The sequence below is a fragment of the Meles meles genome, chromosome 3, assembly GCF_922984935.1.
Source record: "Meles meles chromosome 3, mMelMel3.1 paternal haplotype, whole genome shotgun sequence".
Taxonomy (NCBI): Eukaryota; Metazoa; Chordata; class Mammalia; order Carnivora; family Mustelidae; genus Meles; species Meles meles.
This window is the reverse complement of record NC_060068.1, coordinates 156,785,188-156,812,187: the sequence shown is the minus strand read 5'-3', so window position 1 is coordinate 156,812,187 and position 27,000 is coordinate 156,785,188. Positions and strand designations below refer to the sequence as shown.

Below are 27,000 nucleotides of genomic sequence, written 5' to 3'. Positions count from 1 at the left end.
AACGTCCAGAGAATGATGTATTATTTGGATTTTGAGACTATTTGAATTGAAAAGACTGCTGTGCTCCTGGTTTAGGAAAACATCCCACGGGGCCAGGCAATAAAATAATTGTGTTTCTTTAGAAACACAGCACTTACTTCCAGGTATGACTAGAACACTTGGAGTGCAGTGAAGCCCTGTGGTGTATTTTATTGTTGAGTTGTTTAAATCTCCCTACCCTCTTGACTCTGGAGAATTGGTCTTTTTTCAGTAGGTGCTCATTATGTAGAATAGCTCCTGTCCACCGCACAGACAAAAGCTCACGCACTTCACACGTGACATAATCAACCTTCTACTTACAATCAGGAGGGCTTCCAGAAGTTCATCTGCAAGGCATGTGTTTAAAACTCGGGATGTGTTTGTCCTTAGAAACACTGGTACAGATGACGGTTGGGGGCCTGGCTAGCCCACCAAAGCCTATTTCATGCGTATTGTTACCAAACTCTATGATGCAGTGTACATCCTAGAAGGAGGGGGTCTCATGCAGTGAAAGGAGGAAGAGGAGAGAAGAAGTTTGTCTTCCTACTTCCAAGGGTCTCCATTCCCGACTTTCCTCATCCTCACCCATCTGGGAGGGTTTGGAGGGATTCCTGCCTCTCTGCGTTCTGTACCATCTAAACAGCTCCCCCTCACGATACCCTTAGAATCCTTTAGTTTAGCTGGTCTCAGAAAAGAAGGAATCTGATCTTCTGACCTTACATGTGCTTTTGTGCAACTCACTGGGGTCCTAAAACCCTTTAATTTTTATGTATTAATGTATTAACTAATACATTAATAAATACATTAATACATAATTAATACATTAATATATTAATTTATTTCCCAGCAGTTTTATTCTCTAATAATTAAAGATTTATAGTCAGGTGGAGCCTAGGTGGCTCAGTCGGTTAAGAGTCTGCCTTCGGCTCAGGTCATGATCTCCACATGCTGGGATCAAGCCTCACATTGGGCTTCCTGCTTAGCACGGAGTCTGCTTCTCCCGCTCCCTCTGCCCCTCCCTCCCCACTCATGTGGGCACATGCATGCATTCTGGTTCTCTCTGAAATAGAATCTTTAAAAAAAAAAAAGATTTTTAGTTAGAGTTCTAGAGTGAAGACTGTTTTAAAAAGGAGAAACAGCATTTGGAGCCTGGGCCACCCTGTAAAAGAAATAGTTTTCTCTAAGCCAGTGGTTTGTACCAGGGGTGATTTTTGCCCCCAAGGGGTCTGGCAATGTCTGGAGACATTTGTGATCATCAGAAATGGACATATAATGGAAAGAGACCAGAGGTAGTACTTATTACCCTAAAATGTATAGGACAGCTTCCCTCCCCTCAACATACACAGCTTAAAATATCGATAGTGCCGAGGCTGAGAAACCATGTCTGAAGCTCGTCCCAAAGTATGCGTTGTTTACAGGTGTTACATTGGGCATATCTTGGCCAAAAAGTTTGGGAAATGGAGGATTTAAGAGATTACTATGTGTGCTGGGTTGGCTAGCAGTGATAATTTTGGTTCCCTCCCCCCAAACCACCTCCCCAGACATTTAGAAGGAGTACACCCACTAATTCAAATTAACAAGTGTGTATTAAGAACCTGCTAAGCACCATCAGTGCTGGCCTCGAGACAATACCGGGAATGAGATAGAACTTCCTGTCCTCAGTGAGTTCATATACTAGTGGGGAAAGAAAAACAGGGATCTCCATTAGTGTGTGTGTGTGTGTGTGGTATGTATGTATTGTGTGATGTGTGTGTTGTATGGTATGTGTGTGCTGTGTGGTATATGTGCTGTGTGGTATGTGTGTTGTGTGGTATGTGCGTTGTGTGGTTTATGTGTGTTGTGTAGTATGTGTGTGTGTGTGGAGGGGTGGGGTGGCAAGGGAGTGTGGGCCGGTGCTCAGTGCCCTGAAGAACGGAAATGAAACAGGGAGTAAGGATTAAAAGGGCGGAGGAATGGGAATTTTAAAAGAGGAGGCCAGGGAAGACCTCATTCAAAAGCACCCTTTCGGGGGCATCTGAGGTGAGAGAGGAAGCGGTGTGGTGATCTGGAGAAGCCATTCCCGACAGCAGCGGGGCAGGGCCTCGGGTGGGAGCCTGCTGGGCTGGGAGCCATACCTTCTGCCTGGAGGCTGCCCCTCAGGCCCTCTTCCACAGAAATTCTGTGGCCCATTAGACAGTGGCGAGAGTTGGGTCCAGCATGAGGATTTCCCGAAGCTGACCGCCAAGGCATCTGAGTGCCTCATGTCAGACTCGTGTTCTGTGAAGGGAACGTAAAGAAATACCACTTTCGTAGTGTATTACTGGTTTTACAACTCTCTCCCTTCTTCCACAGAAGGATTTTGAGTATCTGAAAACTCCAGGTAATTTCCATGCGGGGCTGGAGCACACTTGGAGGGGAGGGAAATACAAAAGGTCCAAAATCGAGATTTAAGTGTGTGAGCATTTCGAATGTTCTCAGCTGAGGTTCGGGCAGCTTCACTTGGGCTCCTGGGCCTGTGGTGGTCGTAGGCCGGTGTGGACGCAGGACATTTGGCGTCCATACTGACAGCCGAAAGCAGAGCTGAGCTGCGTATCATGAGTCGCCTGCAAGCTTCTAGCCCAGATTTAATGGCACCCCGAGAGAACAGCCCTTGGAGTAGACCCTGAATATTAGCCAGTGGGCAGGATGCTCTGTGTTCTCCGCTCTTTTGTCACTGAACTTTACAGATAAGAAGCTGAGGCCTTCCCCTCGAGAGTAACAATCCTGTCTTTGTTGGAAACCATTTTATTTCCTCATAGTTGTCTTCCTTACAGAGATTAGAAAGGGATTTAAAATGTGTGACCTTTTTTTCCCCCCAAAAATTTCTTTTTATCCTCCATTTAGGACACAGTGCTTTGCACCTCGCAGCCAAGAACAGCCACCATGAGTGCATCCGGAAGCTCCTTCAGGTAACAGGGAACACCCTCAAATGATAAATGTTTCAAATGATGCCATTTTTTAAATTTGAAGAGTACCCTCATCTGTGAAAGAACAAATGCATGCACACTCCTTTAAATACCATCCCAGAATCTGCGTGTGTAACAGGCATCATTCTTTAAATGCTAATCAAGGAGTGCTTTATTCCCAGAGCACTTGCACTGGGAAGGGAAGAAGACCCTGATCAGAAGTTGGAGTGTCTTCCGGAGATCCAGTCTTGTTCTCTCTTTTATTCAGCTCCCCATTTTCTTTTCTGAAAGCCTTGTATCCTTCATGCAGTCCATTTTTAAAACTTCTTCCTTGCTCTTGGAGATCCTTGCAATACAGGATCTCCCGTCTCCTGGTAGCCTCTCCTTCTGTCATTGGTAGAATGCAACTCTCCTTGAGAAACAGGACCAACGATTATTTCCTTCTGTGTATCTCTTAATGAGCTTTCGGCTCTTAGTTTTTGTTTAAGTTCTTGGTTTTATTCTTCCTTAGGATTTGAAGCCAACTCCCTGGTTTGCCAAGCTTGCCCGTTTATGATGATCGCGGAGGGGGACGACGTCTGTAAATCTTTAAAGATGAATATTTAATGAACTCCCGATCGCAGTCCATACCGTAACATCCAGCGGTTGCCAGTCAGAATGCAAGCAGAGGGTTTTCAGGAAGGGCACAGAGCAATAAAATCTGCGCTTGGAGGACTGTTCGGCTGCGCTGTTGTCTCAGCCTCCACGGGCGCCCTGTGAGACCTGGCACCGTGCTTCAATTTGGCTTTGCAATTCTAATGCCAAAATGTGGTCACATTCTTCAACTTGTCGCGCTCTGTTGATCACACAGCTTCTTGTCTTGCATTAATCATGATGCAAGCTACCACCAATGCCGGAAATGCATCACCTTAACAGGTCTTTGAAGTGAAATTCAAAAAATAGATCAACATCTGAGATTGCGATTATTATTATTGTTTTTATTATGAGGCATCTCTCTGGAAACGGTTAACATAGGACTTCTCTGAGACCCGGCACTCCGGATAAATGACAGATCACTGACTTGTCCCAGCATCCTGCCTCCATACCCTTGGCCTTCCTTTAATTTCTTCCTTTCTTCCTTTAACTTATTTGTCTTTTAAATCTGCATTCCCAGTCTGGCTTGGCTATCCAGACTTTGCATCTGGCTCTGATTTTCAGGAAGAATGAACTTGACAAGCTGGAAGTCCTCATTGGCAGGGACCAGATATTCTAGCCTCTAATGTAATTTTATATCTGGTTATGCAAATGGATTGGTTTTTCTCTGGAATCTTTGAAGCCTTTAAACACTTCCTTGTGCTAGTCTAAAATTAGGCCAAAGCATGGTAAGTCGTAACTTGATCTCCATTCTTCTTACCACCGAAGGGCAGACAGACATTTCACTCTAACATTGCCTGTTCTTGCCCCTAACTTGCAGACTCACTGGTCTTCTTTCTGAATAGTTGCTAAAATCTGAGGCTTTGATGTCCGACTAATGCGCTGCTTTCCTTGCGTCCTGGACCTCTCTAGCCAATTCTTCACCTGTGCCCTGGCATCTCCTGCCCTCTGTGAGGGGACTCTTGTTACCTCCTGCCCTGCCTTACCCTCTGCACTTAATCCCCTCAGGCTCTCTGGGCCTTCACTCTTACTGTCTGCCGGAGAGACGTCTCTTCTCCAGTGGCTGCCATTTTAAAGTTCTGAGCACAGAGAGTCTTGTGAGATTCTTCAAATTAAATGAACTCTCTCTCTCCCCCAAGCGCCCCCTAATCCCCTCCCTTTTTACAAGTGTCCCCCTCCCGGCGCGATGCACTGTGTCTAGTATCGAGTATATGCTCATGAACAGAGAACAGTGCAGCCCCTCTCCCGGTGGAACTGGCCATCTTGTAAACAAATCCCAGGGCACATCCCACAAATTGCACGTCATGAAGAAAACTAACAGAGAACTGAAGGAGAGGGATGTAGGGTGGATATTCAGGGAAGGCCTCCTGGAGGAGGTGATATTGAAGCTGAAAATGATGGAAAGAGTCCAAGGAAAACCATCTCAGGCAGACAGAAGAGCAAGTACAGAGGCCCTCCGTTAGGAAGGGGTCTAGTCAGGGAGGAAAGAAAGCCTGGGGCAAAACACGGGAGGAGCAGAAAGGAGGACACAGGGTGCCGGCCTGTGTGGCTTGATAGACGACTGTAACTCACCTGAGCACGGCATGGAACTGTGGCTTTTAAGGAAGGCCTGATGATACTCACAGTTTTAAAGGATCACTCTAGTCCTACAGAGAATAGGGGCAAAGGTGGAGCTGCGGAGAGCACTGGGAGGCCACCGCCGCTTGTCTGGATGAGAGGGTGCTGGCTTGGCTGTGGTGGGGGAGCGGGGAGAGTGGAGAGGGTGTATTGAGAGCACAGCATTGACAAGACATGGCGGTGGAGGGGACGGAGACCATCCCGTGGTCTCTGGCCCGTTGACTAGTTCCATGATGGTGGTGTTGACAAAGATAGGAAAGTGTCACGGAGAGGAAACCGGAAGTTTAGGCTGGGCTTAGGAAGTTTAGTTTGCGGTGACTACACGAGCGGGAATGTGAAGTAGCCAGTGGGACGTCCAGCCGGGCGCTGGGAGCTGATGTCTGTTCTGTGCAGAGAAGATCACAGGCTCTAGCCCAGCGCTTTTTGGGAAAGGCGTTTGAGTCCTGGCTCTGTCACCTCCTGTGACTTGAGCAAATTATTAACTCCTTTGTATCTCAGTTTCCTCAGATGAAGATGGGAGCGTTAATAGTACCTACCTAGGGTGGTGAGGAGCCTAAAGACGATTCTTTGAAGAGTGCCCAACCCGCGATAGCTAATACACGCTATTGTGGTGGTTATTATTACAATTTCCATTTGAGAGTCATCAGCCTCTAGATGGGTGTGGAGGAGATCACGAAGGAGGAGAGCAGCCAAGGTTCTGTTTGGCTAATGGAGGGGGAGTGGCCAGAGCGGGGGAGGGGGGCAGGCTAGTGTGGGCTCCAGGAGCTGAGAGGAAGGAATCCTTGGAGAAGGGCGTGGATCGCAGTAAGAGGAGGACACAGATGTTTGTTGTCATGGGAAACATGAAGGTTGGTGGTGACCGACTAGGGCCATCTCCGTGGAGTCTGGAGAAGAGCACGTAGCTGCCCGGGGTTTGGAGGTGAATGGAAAGTGAGGGAGCATGGGTTGCACATGGGCCGTTCTTGACAGAAAGTTGGTTTTGTGAAGGGGGTTAGAAAATTAGGGTAGGAAATGGTGGGAAAGATGGGATCAAGATGAGAACTCCTAGAGCTTATGTGTTAGCTGGTGGGGATGGTCTGCTGATGATGGGGTGCCAGCGTGAGAGAGAGGACAGGCCGGCCAAAGCAACAAAGAGGTGATCTTTTGCCTGGGTCACCATTATGTGGAAATGAGTCCCGTCCCCCCACCCCCACCCCACCCCCGCCCCGCCCCAGTAGGAGACTGTAGGCCAGAGCACAGCAATCGGGGCTTATTCCTATGTATACTTTTCCAAATAAGATGTATCATAACCTTGCCGGAAAAGGATGAACTAAACAGAACTGAATTTTATTATGTGTATTTATTTATTTTTGTCTTCTAGTCTAAATGCCCAGCCGAGAGCGTTGACAGTTCTGGGAAAACAGCTTTACATTATGCAGGTGACTTTCAGTCTCTTATTTATCTTCTGCCACAAAAAAAAAATACTAAATTTTCCTTTTCCTCAATCAACCCGTAGTCTTTTACCATTTTATTTCTGATGCTGTTGTCTGTCCCCATTCCTAGAATTTCCATTTCCCTCAATTTGCAGAATGTGTAGAGTTTTATCAAGGAACACATCTAGAATTCATCAGTTGACTGCCAGACTGTCAGTAAAAATTATCATGGTTATTACATTTTAATTAACGCAAGCTTCTTATTTAAACTAAGAGGTACTCATAAGCATTTGCAGATTTCATGTAATGTGTGATACAGACTTTTTTTGATTTGGGGCACAAAAGAAACCCCACTTTTGTTTATCAGTGTTCTGTCTTACTGTCTGTCATTATCTGTCAACACAGCTCCGAGTACTAAAATGCTGACACTGAGCTCAGGACATTTATAAATTTCCATCAGTGCTAGTCATGGACAAGCTAAGTCCTACAAAACGCTAAACCAAATATTTGGTTTAGGCAACTGGCATAAACTGGCTTTTTATGAGGGCAACTGGCAGCCACTGGCTTTAGGTCTGGAAACATGGAAATTTAACAATAACTGTGAACACCTTATTTAGCCTTCCTGATAACCATTTGTCTTCAGTGCAACTAGAGTAACATAGGCAAACTGGGTGGGACACGAACGTTCCGTCCTGAAAGTGTTTGATGCCCTTGCTTGTGCCAGCAGCGTTGTGATGGGCTGTGGTTGTTTGCTTCCTCCCCCCAGCGGCACAAGGCTGCCTTCAAGCCGTGCAGGCTCTTTGTGAGCATAAAAGCCCCATAAACCTCAAGGATTTGGTGAGTACTGGGCAGCTCCTGGAGGTGGAGATGGACACGGGTTTCTAGAGTGCTCTGGGCTACTCCCGAAAGTCCCGAAGACGTTTAGAGACCTAATTGTTTGGCAAGGCTAGTACTTTCCAACCTGGGTCCTCTTCTGCCAAATGGACTCGATTATTCTCCCCATCGGTCCCTAAATCATTAATAAGACATTTTGCAACATGCATTTCCAGATGCATATATTTATTTCTGAGCTCTTCTGCCATCAGCCTAAATATTAATAAGGCTTACTTTCTTGGTTTGTAGAAATAAGAAGTAAGTCTAAACCGAAGTTCTGTTAGTTCTGTTCTTTTCCATGGATCATCTTGGGTACTATTGGTTAGGGTTTCCCAACTTCGAAGATTGCTTCTAGCCTATTTTAACCCTGTTGGGCTATTTTGAGAGTAAGTTTACATGCCAGTCACTCCTGGTTAGAAAGTTAAATTTCCTGCCGTAGAATGGGAATTGACGTGCATGGATTATACATAGTGGGGATATTGCTAGGGGAGTATATAGAATCTGTAGATAAATTCTCCCTCCCTGAATCTCAGTACTTCATAACCAGAAAGTATTTTACGTTCACAGAGAGAACTTTTTAGAAATATATCTGAAATTCAGTTTTAAATAGAGACTCAATCTTCAAGCAGCAATTATATTTTTAAAAATCCTCATGTTAAAACCACTGGCTATATTTTATTTTTGCCTTTTTAATTTTTTAATTTTTTTTATTTTAATTCCAGTGTAGTTAACATACAGTGTTACATTCTTTCCAAGTGTATGATATAGTGATTCAACATCATTTTCTTTTAACGGAATGCCAGTTGTCATCTTTAATCACTCTTTCCATTGATCTTTTATCTAGTCAGGTGTCAGGAATAGACAGAGTCTTCATTTATGTTCTGTTTGGTACCTGTAAGGTCATGAAAGCATGCACCCTCTGAGAAGCAAGTAGCGGGAGGAATGGTAGGAAGCGTGTAGTTGGCTCGGAAGGAGCTGCCACCGCCCTGTGGAAACAGAGCCATCCCTCAGTAAACACGATATACTTGCCTTGAGCCTTTACATACTTGGTGTTCCCTCTCTCTCACATCGTCACCAGACTGAGAGATGGTCACCAAGGTAACAAGCCGCCCAAGAAGCTGAGGTTCCCGAGGAAAAGCTGACAGTTGGTGCCGCTCCCTGAGAAGAGCTGCGCAGAGATGTAATGGCGCACAGTGGGGACGCAAACTGTCACGGTGGCAGGACGGCTCAGGAATAAATGTACAAAGAACAAGGGCCTTTGCCTTCTGGCATTTGGTGTCTGCGTTACAATCCGTCTCCATTTGTCTCCTAGGACGGGAATATACCACTGCTACTTGCAGTACAAAATGGCCACAGTGAGGTCTGTCGCTTTCTCCTGGACCACGGAGCAGATATAAATTCCAGGGACAAAAATGGAAGGTACCACAGAAATAGAAATCACGGGATTTCGGCGATATCCACATTCTGGGAGTCTCAAAATAACATTGCTTTCTTTTGGATCATTTGTTAGAAAGTGTTTTTAATTTTTTTCATTTTTTGCCTCCTTTTTTTTTTTTTTTTTTTTAAAGTAAACTCTGTACCCAGTGTGGGGCTTAAACTTACGATCCTGAGATCGAAAGCCACATGTCCTACTGACTGAGCCAGCCAGGCGCCCCTCCTGCCTCTTCTGATTATCTGGAATCTGTTTTGACTTAAAAAAAATTTTCCCTCAGACCACTGGGAACATCATTGAGTTTATGATGAGATTATTGAATACTAAAGTGACTAGGCCATTTCCAATGGCTTTTTGTGCAAAATTAAATAAGAGTAAACATATCAGATGCTTTTAAAAATAGTCGTAATGACTTATAGGTACTTTAAAATGCCTGAGGTGAGAGGAGGACATGATTTGTGCCAGTCATATTACATTCCATCATATTTAGAAGATTATGTTTAGAAGATTATGTCTATGTTATTTGACCTAATATGGTTTAATGTTTTGATTTAATCTGGTTTAAAAAAAAAAAAAAAACCTGATTTCATCTCGCTAGCACTACATCTCAAATTCCCTAGATTAAGTGTATATGTGTTTAACTGCACTTAATCTCTTTCCCTTGTTTTTAAGATAGATGACTTCCCAAGAAAGTGTTTTCCCATTGTATTAGTACTAATTTGGTGTCTCCTTTTCTCTTTAGAACTGCTCTCATGCTGGCCTGTGAGATCAGCAGCTCTAATATCGTGGAAGCCTTAATTAAAAAGGGTGCAGACCTAAACCTTGTAGATTCTCTTGGACACAATGCCTTACATTATTCCAAACTCTCAGAAAATGCAGGAATTCAAAGCCTTTTATTATCAAAAATCTCTCAGGATTCTGGTATGTGAAAGAAAATAGCCAGTGTTGTTTTAAATTTATCCACTCCATTTTCCCCAAAGGGTAAAGGAATGTGTGCAATATGATCTATTCTATTATTCTTTTAAACATATTCTTGAAGAAAAATGATGTGTTAAAACTGTGTTTGTTGTGTTATGGGTGTGAGTGTGTGTATGTGAGTATCTCCCACTGAAAGTGGAAGTGAGTCATGGTTCTTACAGTTTTGTTTTGTTTTTTCTCACTTTTTCCTCTACAGATTCAAAGACACCAACAAAACCAAAGCAGGTATTTATCTTTGGGGGAGAGAATTCTTTTGTCATCATAGCTTGTGGTACTTTGAAAATGTCCTGATTAAACCACTCTGTGGTCCACTAGAAAAGTGACAAAAACTATGTTGAAAATACTTAGGGAGTGAAAAAATAACTTTAGAATAAATGATTCATCATTAGAAGATGGTAAAGGTTTCCTTAATGGTTTACCCTGTTGCCAAAGCATGTGACTTTAAAACTTGCTACTTACATATTCATCTTTTTCTGAAATGTACTAATATTTTCTGTCAGTGTAAAAATGTTTGGTTAACTCTGTGAACAAACAACAATATTTTAAATATTTGTGTAGCCCGTGGATTTTAGACCTCTGTCCGTGGCAGTGTTAGATATTTAATGAACATAAGAGGTTTAGCTTGTCCTTTCATTTTAATTGGAACTTTTCTAAAATGCCATTAGAGTTACAGACAGAAATTGAGAATATTGCCCTGTGAATTTGGAGTTTTCTCCTAAAAACATCATTAATGTTGTTTCCTTTTTTGATGAATTGTATAGTTGGCTATTATATTTATTTACTTATACATCAAAATTCTTGAGAAATTATCTTCACCAGGAAATAGTCGATACTGAATTTATTAGGTACTAACTGGGTTACTTATTTATAACCTTCAGAGATGACATTTCCCCTTGCTCCCATATCAACATTCCTTAAGAAAAGGAGTGGAAATAATGCAAAGTGGTGGAAATACCACCGCTTTGCATCAAGACGGAAGCTAGACAAGGAATGTATCCTGGGTTCTAAACTAGGGCAGACAGCTCCTCATCTTCCACTTTCCCAGTTCTCTACACCAACTTAATCTGGTTTTGTCTTGTGTTTTATATTTTCTGGCTATTAAAGCATGGGCTGCTGGAAGAACACTTGGAGCATGCGTATTACTTATTTTTATGTTGGTAGCAGATGTCAGATCTTGATAAAAGTAAGAAATGCATGAACTGTTGAGGTTTTTCTCATTTGTTTGATGAAGCTGTTTGTTCAGACTTTACTAACCGAACTAACCCACCTCCGTTCTTTGGACTGTGATAACTTCCAGCATGATCAAGTCTCTAAAATAAGCTCAGAAAGAAGTGGAACTCCAAAAAAACGCAAAGCTCCACCACCTCCTATCAGTCCTACCCAGGTAAAGACAAAAGCAAACCAACAGTGAACAAACCTTAAGCCAACAACAACCAAAAGCTGTGATTTTTGTCATTTTGTGTTTAGGCCCAAAAGAAATGTTTTAGAATTGACTCTTAAATGCACATTTGAAGTTTTCCATACTGGCTTTAAATCACAGAGAGCAGTATACAGGATTTTTTTTTTTTTAAGATTTTATTTATTTATTTGAGAGAGAGACAGTGAGAGAGAGCATGAGAGGGGCGAAGGTTAAAGGGAGAAGCAGACGCTCCATGGAGCTGGGAGCCGCATGTGGGACTCCATCCTGGACGGGGATCATGACCTGAGTGGAAGGCAGTTGCTTAACCAACTGAGCCACCCAGGTGCCCCAGGATTTTGATTATTAGTAGAGAAATAATGTTGATTCTTATTTATTGCAAGGCTGAGGAATTGAACAGTGTCTTTTTTTTAAAAGCCTCAAGGAAAAAAATAAAAATCAATAAAAGCCTCAGGGAAGGTTCTCAAAATCTTCTGACAGACACTGCTTCCTTAAGTGAAGCTCAGTCTACTTTTAGGACCTCACATTAATAGCTCAAATAACGGCAGGGAGAATGGGTGGCTGGTGAGGCAGTTAACTGAAGATGAATTTTAGTTGGTTTCTTAAAACACTGCTAAAATATATTTGCCTTTCTAATTACATGCAAAGTTGGCTAATATTAAAAGCGGCTTTCATTTCTGAGCTTCTAGTGACTGTTGCCTAGAGGAGGAAGCTCAGATGTCTGTGAAATCTCTCAAGTAGTTGAGAGGAATATCTCCTCTGATAAGTTATAGTAATTATGTGAGCATAGTCTCTGATAATATTTTCAACATGCCACAGAGGTTTGATAGGTTTTGAAAATTGCTTCTTGTGAATATAAGAGCAGAGTTACTTAGTTATACTCTGCAAACTTTCAGAAAGTCTTTGAGGGGCTGCATTAAGTTGAAAATACCCTTGAATTCATTGAGACCAAGGATGGTTCCTGTTAGATTTATTTGCATTGGTTAAGTAGGTGAATTCTGTGGCACTGGAGAAGAAAAGACCTTGAAGAAGCTTCTTTATCTGTGATTTTCATTTTGTTTTTTAAGTTGAGTGATGTGTCTTCCCCAAGATCAATAACTTCAACACCACTTTCGGGAAAGGAATCCATGTTTTTTGCTGAACCACCCTTCAAGGTAATTCCCTTCTGTGTCCAATTAATTTTGAATCTTAAGATACATAATAGATGTGATTTAAGTGGTACAACATTGGGCAAAACAGAATAGACTTCCCAGTGATTGGTTCACCATCTTTTCATCATGAAGCACTGCTCAGTTATTTCTCCTGGCCTGGGCTCAGAGTAGAATGAATAAATTACATTAATTAAGTAATAAATAATTTTCTTCCTTTTAAAAAAAGGGACAAAGATAAAAACTGATAGTCCGTCTTCTTACTAAATCTAGTTGATATAATGCCAATCAAAAAAGAAAATGTTGATTATTCTCTGATGTCTTACTGACAAGTAATTGTATATTTTTAATTAAGTTTTTTAAACTAATATGTATTAATTTTAGAAAATCCATTCTACCTGATTCTCTACATTTGCTGTTGGAAAGTATTTTTAGAAGTGGGAGGATATTTCAACTTACTATCTGTTTACCTAATCATCACTAGGAAATTACGCTTGGAAAGAAAATAAAATTTGTAATTGTTAAAATGAAATTGCTGTGGCATCATTGTATATTGCTTTCCCCCATCTAAGAATTACTAAAGATAAATTTTCTTTGAACTTGGATGCACAACAATTTGAAAAAGATTCTGCCAACCTGACGTTTCCCCTACTTTAGAGTTTATTAATAGATTCTTAAGATGAATATCTATACAAGGAAAGGAAAGAAAGTTATGTTCTTAAATTAGTACCCTGCTATCTTCTAATATAATTATGGCTCAAAGGATGCAATGCATTCCAAAGAACAGTACCACAAATTACAATTTTCAGAAGTAGAGTGTAAAAAGACTCATTTCTTTAGCTGCCGTCCCTCTGCCCCCTGCAGAGGTGAATCTGAAAGTCATCGTGCTGATTGAAAGAAGCTTGACACAAATTCATACCCGTGACATTCCATTTATAGGAATTCTCGATCATGCTAAAAGGAGAGCGGCGATTGCCTGGGGATAGGTGGGCAGGGACTGGCTGTGTTGGAGCAGGAGAAAACGTGTAGAGTTGATGGAAACATTCTGTGTCTCAATTACGGTGCTGGTTCCATGGGTGTGTCTACCAGAACTCCTCACACCGTTTATTGTACCTTAAAGTGGTTAAAAATTAAACATCTCTTTTTATAAAGTGAAAAGACAGCTTTTTGCAAAGATAAGCGCTTGCCAAAAATGAGCCACTTTATTTTTAGCATTTGGGCATTCACAGAAGTTCCCTTGCTGAAAACTTATCTCTCTTATCAGGTCTATGGCTCATCGGAATGAAACATAGTAATTTCTGGCAACTCCTTGTATTTTGTTTTGAAATGAAAGCCTGGCTTTGAAGTTGCAGGAATTTTTGCAATGTATTTACCAGACAGATATTCAGGGATAAAGGTTTAGAGGAAATCTTCAGGGGATTGTCAGTCCATGACCCTAAAACTTTATTCCCTTATAAAATTACGTTTCTCTTCCCCGACAGGTCTTACTTACTCCAATTTCTCTTAGAAATATTAATAATCATACATTAATAGCAGTTAATTTATTTTAAAAGTAAAGCTAAAAAAATACTTCTAATGTGTTTTAATCAATGTATTACCCAGACAGGTGAAACTTGTATTTGACTTCATTATGAAAGTAATATTTGCCATCTCAAGTTTTAGGACACAGATATAAAGTTATTATAATATTATTAAAAGATATTTGTATTATACTTATTAAATGAAATTTCCAAAAAATATTTTGAGATTATATGCTCTTGAACCTAACATTTTAGAGATCGTATCTCAGTAGATAATTGTCACTTTTATTCACTTATATTTTAAAATATTTTCTTTCCTGGGGATTTTCTCACTTTTTCTAGAAGGGTGATGGTTCTGTGTCAACTCAGGGAAGAATATTTGCTTGCTTCTCTTGTGGAATACTGCAGTCAGGAATATTCTTTTAAGTCATTTTTGTGTTCCAGCAGGCTGAGATCAGTTCTATACGGGGGAACAAGGACAGACTAAGCGACAGCACTACAGGTAAGATGAAGGGGCAGCTGTTTCTGTTCCTTTGACAGGTCCGTAGTCCATGGCTGTTTAAAGAGAGCAAAGGCCAAGCTGGGAGGGAGTGTAGGGAGGTCGGAGAACCCTGGGATGCCTCCCAGCCCACAGCTGCCAATACTACACAGACTGACACTTTCTCTACTTCTGGAGGCTTTCACCTGGATTTTAAGGAGTCTCTAAGCATGGATGTGAAAAAAATATATATCCGTTTTCATTTGTCCCTAAGTGATAGCACTTCTTGAATTACAAGTATAGACAAATAACCCCCAGTGATATGAGCAGACCGGTGACTCGGCCAACAAGAGGATTCACAGATAATGTCATGTCACCTTACAGTTACTGCAGGTATCTGGAAATATCATTTACTGTCTCTTTACTGGAACTATGGCAGTTATTAGACCTGCTGCCAGGTATGGTTATTTGGTGTATTACAAAATCAGCCCTGAAATTACAATAGCCTGGGTATTCTCTTTTATGCATTTTATTTTATTTTAAAGATTTGTTATTTATTTTAGAGAGAGTGTGTGTGCTTACGCAAGTGGGGGTGCAGAGGGGGAGAATATTCAAGCAGATTTCCCCTTGAATGCAGAGCCCTACCTGGGGCTCAGTCCCATGACCCTGAGATCTGACCTGCGCCCAAACCAAGAGTCCCTCGCTCATCGGACTGAACCACCCAGGCACGCCCCCCTTTTATGCATTTTAAATAAAACACTGTTTTGCAGCACTCCTTGTCACTGGGCAGCAGGTTATCTCCTGAAGGGAGAGCCAGCTGAGCCCCTCCGTGGCTGCACGGTCTAACTTTCCTACTTTAGTTTTTAAATAGATATACGCAAAGACACAGTGTTAATGAATTCACACACAGTCATACTGTCTTCACCAAGACAGGGTTTAATTCATTGCCTTAAGAGTCCATCCCAGGGGTTTACTCTCCAAGAATGTAGTGCAGTACCCCCAGAGACCATTTAAAATGTCACATAAATGATTTCAAAAGCTCCTTTGGCAGCAGCATTCACTTTCTTAACCCTATCATGAATTTCATGTGTTTGGCACTTTTAGCTTACAGAATTTAGAAATACGCATCCTGGCACAGATCCATGTTAATTGAATACTTGTTACATTGGATTCTTTAAAAACCATCCGTTTTATTTTATTTTATTTTATTTTATTTTTTAATTTATTTTAGGGCACCTGGGTGGCTCAGTTGGTTGGGCAACTGCCTTCAGCTCAGGTTGTGGTCCCGGAGTCCTGGGATCAAGTCCCGCATTAAGCTCCCAGATCTGTGGGGAATCTGCTCCATCTGACCTTCTCCCTTCTCATGCTCTCTCTCACCTCTCTCTTTCTCAAATAAATAAAATCTTAAAAATATTATCTTAGAGAGTATGTGTATGCAAGTAGGGGGAGGGCCAGGGGGAGAGAGAATCTCAAGGAGACTTCCTATTGAGCCCCGAGCCTGATGGCAGGTCTTAATCTTAGGACCCTGAGATCATGACCTGAGCTGAAACTAAGAGTTAGACATTCAATCAGCGAGTCACCCAGGCGCTCCTCCATTGTATTTGAGAAGTAATTTCTGTAGCTTAGAATTACTGTCATGTTCTCAGTCCTCTGGTTTATTCTAAACTCACCATACATTATGTCAAGGGGACTCTTTAATAAAGCTGTGGTTTAGGCACCAGACATTGAAGTAAGCATTTCTATGAAGAAATGTCATTTTGCGTCCTTCCAAATTAAGATTAAATTTTTCATCTTTGGATTAAATGGCTGTGAGAAAATAATAAAATAACTGTGAAGAATGTAGGTCAGCGCCGTTCAGACGGTGGTCTGTAAACTGTTGCCAGTCTACAGGAAGTAAGGAGTTTGCACCAGAAAGCCATCCAGCGATACTGCTAAGCACACTGTTTTGTCCAGTAGTCTTTTCTTCTCCCCCATAGGAACACTGCGTGAAGGAGGCGGTGTGCTGAATGACATTCTGGAACAAGGTTCTTGTCTCAGTGAGCACATTGAATAGCATAGCTTTGGATGCCATTTCAGCATGATGATCAGGAGGATGTCAAAAAAAAAAAAAAAAATCCTACCAAGAGTAGGATTGTGGGATTCAGAGCAGACCGTTTCATGGTGGGGCCCCCGGTTATCGGGTCATCCAGTGCTGTGAGGAAGAGGCAAAGTTTGACATGGGCCCTGACAGATACCGACAAGTGACCTTGCCGACAAGTGACCTAGCCAAAAGAGATGCTGCAGGGGCAGTCATCTGCAGGAAGAATTACAACAGCTTCCTTGTGTTCAGAATCTAGAGGGGGATGATGGGAAGTTTGAATCTGAGGATGATGTGTTACTAGAGATCATGGGCCATACGCCTGAAAAAGTATGCTGGCACCAGATAATGGAGACATTAACCCAGAGGAAGGAGTCTGGAGATTAATTCTGGAGAGAGAGAGTGATTAAAGCGCTTGAACCACAGGACTGACCCTATCGAAGCATGTTTCAGGAAGATTAGCCTGGGCAAGGCTCTATTTTTACTATTGGGTGGGGGGGCATGCGAAAGTGTGCGCGTGCTTTGTTGTTTCTGGGCTGTTTGCAGGGTTTTCGAGCCAGGTGATAAAGTCTGAACTAGAGGAACAGTGGTAGGGATAAGAAGTGAACCAGGATATTTCTGAAAGGATTCACAGCAATGGGACTTACCAGGCATGGAAGGAACAAAAAACAACTAAGATATGACACCTAATCAGGTGAATGGAAAATGTATGAGCAAATCCCATCAGTTTTCAGATAAGCTTGTGATGCCTCCAGGCATCTGGTCCTGTGCTGGGAAGACCCCAGGAAGGAAAGCCCAGGACCTGAGAATTGCTGTTCATCTACCTGGAATCTAGGGGCTTTCATTCATCGTCAGGACCAGGAAGAAGCCCTGGATTAGGTAGAAAGCCACTTGGTTAAAGGTCAGAGAAAGACTGGTTTGATTTTTTAAAATGTTATTGTAAATTGCTTTTCACTTTTTCAAGGTGCTGATAGCTTATTGGATGTAAGTTCTGAAGCTGACCAACAAGATCTTCTTGCCCTTTTGCAAGCAAAAGTTGCTTCTCTCACCTTGCACAATAAGGAATTACAAGATAAATTACAGGTGGGTACAGAGATTGCTACCACGGACTCTTTGTAGGGCCAGACTATGGGTTTTTTTCAGGTTAGTCAGATGATACTTTGTTTTAAACATCTCCAGTAGTTTCTTCTTCTTTTTTTAATATAGTTAGCCTCAAGTATTTTATAGTTTCAAATTATGTCTTTGTTGAAAGAGGAGGTATTCATTAACTCCCTTTCTGTAAATTGCTAAATTGGTCAATTATATATGATTATACACTTAGTCTGTTTCATAGGTGACATACATGTGTATGTGTGCTTGTGCACGTGTAATTACCCATTCATGCAGTAGAGCTGGTCATTTGGCAGATTTAAGATCTTCAGTAAGAACGAGCTGTACTTGTGCCCATTTCCCCTTTTGGTAACTGCAATAATATGAGAAGGAAAGGAAAAATTATGAGTCAGAGGCTTTAGAGCCAACACAAATCTTGTGTTTCGAAAGTGGCACACATCAGCGGTCCTAATAGAGCACAGAATAAGCTTCGTGTCATTAATCTGCTTCTCATATCCCGGACTGTATTTTGTCACAGGGCAAGAGTACAAAAGGTACCCTGCGGTTCTCCTATACAGAAGCTCTGGATTTGTTCTCTCCTTCCCATTGCTTGCTCACCGACTCCATCTTTGGTGCCGTTTCCTTCTTTCCTTTTTTCCCAGGCCAAGTCACCCAAGGAGGCAGAAGCAGACGTGAGCTTTGACTCCTACCATTCCACTCAGACGGACTTGGCCCCACCCCTGGGAAAACCCAGCGACACCTCTCCCCCAGACTCCAAATCATCTCCCCCTGTCTTACCACAGTCCGCGAGTAGATCCACTTTCGACGGCGATGGCCGAATTCAGCAACTACAAGAGATTCTGCAGGACCTGCAGAAGAGGCTGGAGAGCTCCGAAGCGGAGAAGCAGCAGCTCCAGGCCGAGCTCCGGTCCAGAAGGGCCGAATCAGTGTGTGTCAACAGTGCAGAGATCTCCGAGAACGGCTCTGACCTCAGCCAGAAACTGAAAGAAACCCAGAGCAAGTACGAGGAGGCCATGAAAGAAGTCCTCAACGTGCAGAAGCAGATGAAACTGGGCCTCGTCTCGCCCGAAAGCGTGGACAGTTATTCGCGTCTCCGGGAGCTGAGGATCACTGAGGAGGAAATAGACATGCTGAAGCAGGACCTCCAGAATGCAGTGGAAGAAAGCGAAAGAAATAAAGAGAAGGTGAGAGAGTTAGAAGAAAAACTTGTAGAGAGGGAGAAAGATATGGTCATTAAGCCTCCTATAGAAGAATACGAGGAAATGAAAAGCTCATACTGCTCTGTTATTGAGAACATGAATAAGGAGAAAGCATTTTTGTTTGAGAAGTACCAAGAGGCCCAAGAAGAAATCATGAAATTAAAAGATGCCCTGAAGAGTCAGGTCACCCAAGAGGCCAGCGACGAAGCCGGGGACATGAAAGAGGCCATGAACAGGATGATAGATGAACTCAACAAACAGGTGAGCGAGCTCTCCCAGCTGTACAAGGAAGCCCAGGCCGAGCTGGAGGATTACAGGAAGAGGAAGTCTCTAGAAGACGTGACGGCCGACTATATCCATAAAGCGGAGCATGAGAAACTGCTGCACGTGACGAATGTATCTAGAGCTAAGGCGGAAGAGGCGCTGTCCGAAATGAAGTCTCAGTACTCAAAGGTGTTGCACGAGTTGACCCAGCTCAAACAGCTCGTGGACGCCCAGAAAGAGAACTCTGTCTCCATCACGGAACATTTGCAAGTGATAACCACGCTGCGGGCGACCGCCAAAGAGATGGAGGAAAAAATCAGCAGTCTCAAAGAGCACCTCGCCAGCAAGGAAAGAGAGGTGGCGAGGCTGGAGAAGCAGCTCCTGGAAGAGAAGGCCGCCATGACCGACGCCATGGTGCCCAGGTCCGCCTACGCAAAGCTCCAGTCGTCATTAGAAGGCGAGGTGAGTGTGTTGGCCTCAAAATTGAAGGATTCGGTGAAAGAGAAAGAGAAGGCCCACTTGGAGCTCACCCAGATGAGAAGCGAGGTGTCACAAACAAGAAGGGAAAAGGAGAACATTCAGGCTCTCTTAAAGGCCAAAGAGCAGGAAGCAGACGAACTCCGGCAGCAGCTCCAGGACGCTCAGGAAGAGCTGGCAGAAAGGAAGAGACAGTCGGAGAGCTCTTCCAGACTGGAGGAGGATAAAGACAAGAAGGTTGGTGAGATTCCGTTGCTGTTGCGTTTCTAGCTAGCAGGCCTTTACCACGGTTAACGTTTTTAGCGTTGGTTAGCACGGACCTGTTGCGAAAGCACGAAAGCTCTACGCGTGACTCCATCTGTCCCCTTGGCCACATTAAGAGTAGTAGGTTGGACATTTCTATTTAAAAAAGTGAGTCATCTGTCAGTCTCCTTAGATTAAAGCATTTCACCTATGTGGCACCTGTTTTCCCTTTTAAAATGATTTTACAGAAACTCTGCCTAGTGGCAGGGCTCAGAAGTGAACCCACAAACTGACCCATTTGTGACCCATCTTGAACTTCATTTCTTATGGAATCCAGACAGGTTCTTCCATCATGTAGAAACCCAAATACTCCCAGACCTCATCCTGCTTCCCTAAGCCCTGGGAGCTTTCCCCAGTCAGTGGAAGAACTGCCCTTCCTGGCTCTCACTGGCAAAGGTGGACAGGAGAAGGTGTGTGGGGAGCAGGTGATTAGACACCAGCTGGGTGTGGCTTGGAGGAAGGAGGAAAACAAAGGGGGACTCGGAAAAGAGTGCGGAGCCTGCATCCCCTCTGCATCCCCTCTGCATCCCTGGTCCCCTGGGTCAGGTGTTCTGAGGGGCACTGGTCAGAGCACTGGGGGTCATTTATTCCTTTAATATAATGAAGATTTCAAAAAGAGCTTCCAAGGCCAAGGGGGCAGGGAGTGGGAAGGCAGAGGCTGGGTTGCAGGGAGGAGTTGTGACTACTTTGAAGCAAGATGTCCAGAGAAATCAGGGTTCCCAGAACTGCTTTCTGATTGTGTGTGTCAATGCTACTGAACAAGACATAGCTGTCTCCAAATAAAGAATGCCTAACATTCCTGGTTCTGATTTCTTTTTTCAACAATACCCCCTTTCAGAGTAAAAAAGGAAATCAGTGCCATAGCGTTTGTTACCCTCATGTCTCAAAGCACAAGATTTAATCCGGGGCCCTTATTTGAATATAATGGCCTTAGAGGGCCATATGGGGTTGCTGATTTTGTTACCGATTTCACTTTATGGACTTTCCTTAAAAAATAAAAAAGAAACTGTTCCAAAGTCTTGAGTCCCGGAGGCCAACAAGAGGCCATTGTTGAAGGCTTAGAACTCTCTGGAATTTTGCTTCGGCAGGCCCTTTCTTGCTTATTGATAGTTTTCCTTTCTCGCCAGATCAATGAGATGTCGAAGGAAGTCACCAAGTTGAAGGAGGCCCTGAACAGCCTCTCACAGCTCTCGTACTCCACGAGCTCATCCAAGAGGCAGAGTCAGCAGCTCGAGGCGCTGCAGCAGCAGGTCAAACAGCTCCAGAACCAGCTGGCTGTGAGTGGGCTTCTCTCCGCTGCCTGCGGTGGGGGTGGGAGTGGGGGGGGCGGGGGATGGCCAGCCAGGCCAGGCAGATTATGTCACCTGCTCACCTGGGGGGTGGGGAGGAGAGTCCCAGGCATCGCCTGCAACAAGGTGAGTCACCTGAATCTCTGAGAAGGGAGGAATCGGCAGGACCGTGGCGCAGGCCTCATGGTTATGCATCCACTGATTGTTCCCCCCACTCCGACTTTCTACCACAGTGTCCGGCAGTGGCAAGAACTTACTAGGGGCTGGGACCTCTGATGGGTGTGTCTCTATGCACCTGAAGCTGCTGCTTGGCCCCTCTCCTTGTTTGATCTGGGAAAGTCCTTTCATATCTGTATTTATTTCCCATGGCTATTGGAACAGACCAGCACAAATGTGGTTTAAAACAAGAATCTATGCTCTTAAGATTCTGGAGACCCGGGGCACCTGGGTGGTTCAGTCAGTTAAGCGTCACTTTTGGTTTTCGACTTAGGTAGTGATCGCAGGATCCTGGGCTGGAGCTGCATGGGGCTCTGTGTGTCAGCAGAGTCTTCTGGTCCTTCTTCCCTCCCCCTGTGCTCTTTCCCCTCCCCGCATTGCGCTTGCTCACACTCCTTCTCTCTCTCTTTCTCAAATGAATAAAAATCTTTAAAAAAAAGTTCTGGAGATAAGTGTGAAATCCATTTCAGTAAAGGCAAGGTACCAGCAAGGCTGGATCCTTCTAGAAGCTCTAAGGGAGAATCCATTTCCTTGCCTTCTCTAGCTTTTAGGGGCTACCTAGATTCCTTGGCTCATGGGTCCTACCTCCAGCTTCAAAGCATATCACTCCACCTCTGGCTCTGCCTTCCCATCTCCTCCACTTTTGCTCCTCTCTTAAAAGGACTCTCGTGATAACACTTAAGGGATACCTGGATAGTCAGTATAAACTTTTCCTGTGTCTCAAGATCCTTAACTTAATCACAACTGCAAGGTTCCTGTCACCACCGAAGTTAATAATTCCACAGGTTCTGGGCATTGGAGTGTGGACATCTTCGGAGGGCCACCATTTCACCTCCCATAGCATTTAAGGTTTTAGTTGACATGGGATGTTACATTTTCCACGTGAAGCCAAGGGTTCGTCTGTTGTGGACTATCACTAGTTTCGTTGACAAGCAGGACCTGGGATGTAGGATTTCTTCAGTACAGACTTGATACTGGTGAATTCAGGTTTCTGCCATCCTTACCCTGGCTGGCCAGAGTACAAAACCAGCTTTTTTGTGTTCTCAGCTCTAGTAGTGATGGAATGATCAGGGGAGGGGAAGAGGCTCCCTGTTGTGTTCCGCAGGTCATTTTTCTGATGATGTGGTTTTCACAGACTTGTAGACAAAATGCTGATGGTTCATATAATCATTTTTACAATTTTCAACACCTTTAATGAATATTATATATGGCGCCAATGATCTAAAAGTGAATATGACACAGTTCCCGCCTCCACCGAGTTGATACTCAGTGACTTTCCATATTCTCAGTGTGGTCAGCCTCCACTGGTAGAGAGAAGACCAACATGCTCCGGGCATACAAAGGAAATGTTTCGAAAGGCTTCCTGTAGGATGCGATGCTTGTGCTGAGTCTCAAAGGGATAGGTAGGAGGCAGCAAGGAATGGGTTGTGGCTGGGCAGCCTCGGCAGGGACAGTCTCAGCGGAGTGATGGGATGGAATCTGAACCGCAGTGGGCGCTTAGAGAAGTGACCAAGGAACCAGGTATCTGATGGGGCCGAGGAACCATAGCAGGAGGCAGGGGAAGCCTAAAGTAGATTTGCTGGAAAGAAAGGAGCTGGTGACCAGAGGGTGAGGTGCTCTTTCAAGATTTCAGAGGCAATGACAGAGACAGGGCTGTGACCTTGAGAATGCATGGCTGCAAGGAGGAGGAGCAAGTCATTGAGGTGGACGTTGGGGAAACTGAGAGACCGAGGTGTTTGTGGCTAGGCATGTGGATATCGCAGTCACCCGAATGATGACAGAAACAGGGATGGAAAGGAGGATGGTGATCAGAAGACAAAGTTCTAAACGATTGAGTGGAGGTATCTAAAAGCTGAGAGGAAATGACACAGAGGGAGGTCCTAAGCCCACCTTCTAATGGCATGACCATCAAAGGACTGAGGTTTCCAAGGTTCTCCTTGAATAGGAAGGACACCTCATGTTCCCACCCTCATAGGAAGGTGGTGAGAAGGGTACTGATGGGCTTTTGTAGACTTTGGAAGTAATTTATAGATGATAGTCTCAATTTTCGTCATGGAAAACCAACTCCTCGGAAAAGTTCAGAGCCAAGTGAAGATTCTTGAAACAGTTACTGAGAGGAATTGGAACAATAGCTCAACAAGGAGAAACAAGCATGAACAGCTGTACTGAGGAACCAGCTGAGATTGGTGCCACCGCCCTGTTTGTCTCCGGGGTACACCGACAGCTGAGTAACTGAGCTCCCTGGAGGACGATATGATTGGCTGGATAGGGAGAGAACAGTAGCTCCTTTCAAAAGAACAGATTTTTAAAATTAATAAATATTTGGTTATTGTAGAAAAGTTGGAAAATACAGAAGACTCTGGAAAAGTTTCTATAAATAAAAATGGCCCATAATCCAACCACTCAGAGATGGTCCCTTTTTGCATTTGATAGTTTCTTTGCACCATTTCCTTTGAATGTGACTGTGTATTTGCATAAGTATGTATACATATATTTTTTTGCAACAAAGGTGGGATTACATAATAACTACTTTTTCATGGATTTTCTTCTAAGGTTGACATGCCAAAATATGAATTAGGTTGATTCTGACCCCCTGAAGAATATCAGCAAATGTTTCCCTGAGAATAGTGATAGGTGTTCAGAAATATACAACCCAGTGAGCCCACAACAGTGTTAAAAGCCTCATATGCTAGCATTTGCTGAAGGAAATCACTTTGGGTAGCATTTGGCCACAGCTTTCTCATAGGTTTTTGGTTTTGTTCTTTAACAGTCTCCTAAGCTCTTAACACTGACGCATCGTCTCTTCCCAGGAATGCAAGAAACAACACCAGGAGGTCGTATCTGTTTACAGAATGCATCTTCTGTATGCCGTGCAGGTATGCTGAGTATCCTAAAGAAACACCAGAGCAGATGTCACCCAGATTCCTGTCATTCAACTAGTAGAACAAATGAAAATTTGGGGGGAATCGTTTACATTGAGAAGCTTTAAAAAGCTCATTGCTTTGCTTTGGATTTTGTCGGGAGCCCGACCCCATTGTTGGAAATAGCCTCAGCATTTTTTGAGAAATGGAGGCGGAAGGGGCTGTTACCCCCACCAGGAACAGCAGCCCAGGCTTCCTTTTCAGGCACGCCCGTATTATCATAGCCGTCAGCACGGTCTCACCCCCATGACTCTTGGTGGCTTGGCTAGCTGGGCTCACATTTGCAGCTGAGACCCAGAAAGCTTTTGCAGGTGGGTCTGGTAGACCCAGCCTCCTCAGCCTCCAGAGGGAAAAGCACAGGGCCCTCTCTCTCTCAGTCCCACACAGAAATGTGGGAAGCGATAGGACTAACATTCCTTTGGATAATCTGGGGGAAAAGCCAAGGGCTTCATCTCAGCCAGACATCTCATTCCTGAGGGGAGACTGCCAGGACTCAACTTCGATTCTAATGATTGTCTTTTGGTTGCATTTCCTAGGGCCAGATGGATGAAGATGTCCAGAAAGTACTGAAGCAAATCCTTACCATGTGTAAAAACCAGTCCCAGAAGAAGTAAAATGGATTTCTTGGCAGGACACTGCCCCCTTGTTGTCCATCTTTGTGTTAGATCTGGAGTTGTTGGCAACCACTGCCATTGTGCTCACTCGTGGTCTGCACCGCGGCCTCGCAGAGCTTTTTCCCTTTCCAAAGGCAGCTTTCTGAAGACTTTCTGAGGCCCCGGAGAAGACTGTCCTCCTCAGAACCGCTCAGAGACATTCAGAGCGGCACAGGTGACACACCGTGTTAGCCCTTCAGATTCCGGAGCTGGGGTCAGTCACACCCAGGGGGTCTGGTCCTGGTGCTGGCCGGTGGGTGCCCCCCTCGGTGGCTGACCAGCTGACGGCCTTCGTTCCTGCACTCAGACCGTGGCGTTCAGCACCGGGGGGCTCTTCTTGTCTTTGGTTTCCAATCCTAAAACACGATTCAACTTCCGACCCAATTAGTCTGGCTCTAGTTCTGTGGCATGCACGCTGAAGAGCCTTTATCATGATATCCTGTGGATTTTAAAACTCATTCCATCATTCTCCCCAATGCCTTAGAAAGCTCATCGCGCTGCTCGCTGCTCCTTGGTCCCAGGTCCCACGGTGTGGTGAGCCCTGTTCACTCAGATCCGAAGCTGAAAAACAAAAGCCAATTGCCCTGAGAAGTTCTTTTTAAGCAAATTGTTGACATATCGCAGATTTTCTATGCAAACTGGCCTTCTGCTGTTATCCGTGAAGCTCAGGAATCCAGACATTGGTGTTTCAACAAGGGACAGTAAACTGCGTGTTTACAGACAAATGAAATGCCTCATGGTTCTTAACCTCAATTTTTAAAAGTGTTGTTTTTTTCTCTACGATATTTTTATTGGCTCCTAAAGATGTTTTCATAGCTAAACCCCCAAATAAGCAAAATCTACATTACACTCTATTAACAAAGTATTTTTAGGTAACTGTGCTTGCAACTTTTTTTAAAGCCTAACTCTTTCTTCAGAGTTTTCCGCTATAGCCAGGGGTGGTTATGTATTTATTCCTAGTCCAAACTCTATGTAAGCTGCCACCGGTATCCCTATACTTTCTGCCATCGTGTCCTTAGAACTGTAGCACATTTCTGAATATGGTAAACCCTCCCTTTTACCCCGTATCTTTGAATGCCCTAGCATTACCAGCGCCCATAAGCCATCTTGGGAGGGACTGTTAGTACCGATCTCTTTTCCAGTGTTGAAACTGAGAATTCCCATACGGTACACATTATGGTGCAGAGCAAAGGTCGTGGGGGTGGGGAGGGGTATTTCTGTTCACTTTACTTTCAGGTTAAAAGTGTTTGAACTTGCCTGCAGCTTCCTTATGGCATTTTTGTTAAGGAGGGATGTCGGCTGAGCACAGACCTCTCCGAAGTAATTGAAGGGGCAGAGGCCTGGCCCAACAGGGCCCCGCGCACCATAGGGCCGCCTGGGCGCACAGGGTGCTTGGCTGTTTGGGAGGATGTGTTCATCTCTATTGGACGAGGACCAAGGACAGCAAAGCAGAAATGGCTTTCAAGCTTGGTGTTAGTTTTCTGAAGTTGTTTATAGTTCAGCCGTTTCGAAAATGCTCCAAAGAAATGTGAAAAGAACTTTTTGTCACAGCCCTTAATACAAGCAGCCCTCCCCGCTCCTGCCCCTGCGCAGAAATGCTGCAGAGTGTAAAACTTGAGACATTTTGTAGGATGCCTGACAAAGTGTAGCCTTTCATCTTGTTTCAGGATGCATATTTATTATAAGTACTCTGGTTAAATATTGAAAAGTTATATGCTGTAGTTTAGCATTTTTGCCTTTGTAATTTACAGAAGGTATTGCAGAAAATAAACTTTGTTTCATTTTGCATCTCTGTTGTTGAGTTTTGGTGCATTTATGAGCGTATGTATGTGGCTCCCGAGGAGTGGGTCGGTAGCGCTGGGGTGTGATGGTGTTTTTTGCCCGAGTCACACACAGTGGCAGGCAGTGGTCCACAGCTTCTATCTGTCACCTCCTTGCCGTGGCGTGGCATCTTTAATTTCGGACTCGGACTCGCCCGTCCACTTTAGACGACACCTCTGATTACATGGCGCCCACCCAGATAACCCAGGAGGACCCTTAT

The 27,000-nt window shown here is 44.0% G+C and overlaps 1 protein-coding gene across 7 annotated transcripts in view; it reads left to right on the top strand.

Annotated features, from left to right (window-relative positions):
* Window positions 1-26,751, top strand: part of RAI14 (retinoic acid induced 14) — a 138,873-nt gene extending 112,122 nt beyond the window's left edge. For 4 of the 7 annotated variants that reach the window (XM_045998738.1, XM_045998739.1, XM_045998736.1 and 1 more), the window contains 14 exons: window positions 2,881-2,945; window positions 6,553-6,610; window positions 7,371-7,441; window positions 8,790-8,896; window positions 9,652-9,830; window positions 10,084-10,112; window positions 11,185-11,271; window positions 12,372-12,458; window positions 14,417-14,474; window positions 17,492-17,610; window positions 18,279-19,814; window positions 21,008-21,157; window positions 24,196-24,261; window positions 24,843-26,751. In XM_045998738.1, the coding sequence (XP_045854694.1) occupies window positions 2,881-2,945; window positions 6,553-6,610; window positions 7,371-7,441; window positions 8,790-8,896; window positions 9,652-9,830; window positions 10,084-10,112; window positions 11,185-11,271; window positions 12,372-12,458; window positions 14,417-14,474; window positions 17,492-17,610; window positions 18,279-19,814; window positions 21,008-21,157; window positions 24,196-24,261; window positions 24,843-24,920 (2,690 nt within the window). In that variant the 3' untranslated portion in view covers window positions 24,921-26,751. The remainder of the gene's footprint in view (window positions 1-2,880; window positions 2,946-6,552; window positions 6,611-7,370; window positions 7,442-8,789; window positions 8,897-9,651; window positions 9,831-10,083; window positions 10,113-11,184; window positions 11,272-12,371; window positions 12,459-14,416; window positions 14,475-17,491; window positions 17,611-18,278; window positions 19,815-21,007; window positions 21,158-24,195; window positions 24,262-24,842) is intronic. The other 3 variants (XM_045998737.1, XM_045998742.1, XM_045998741.1) reach the window with 3 other exon arrangements.
* Window positions 26,752-27,000: the final 249 nt, after the last annotated feature.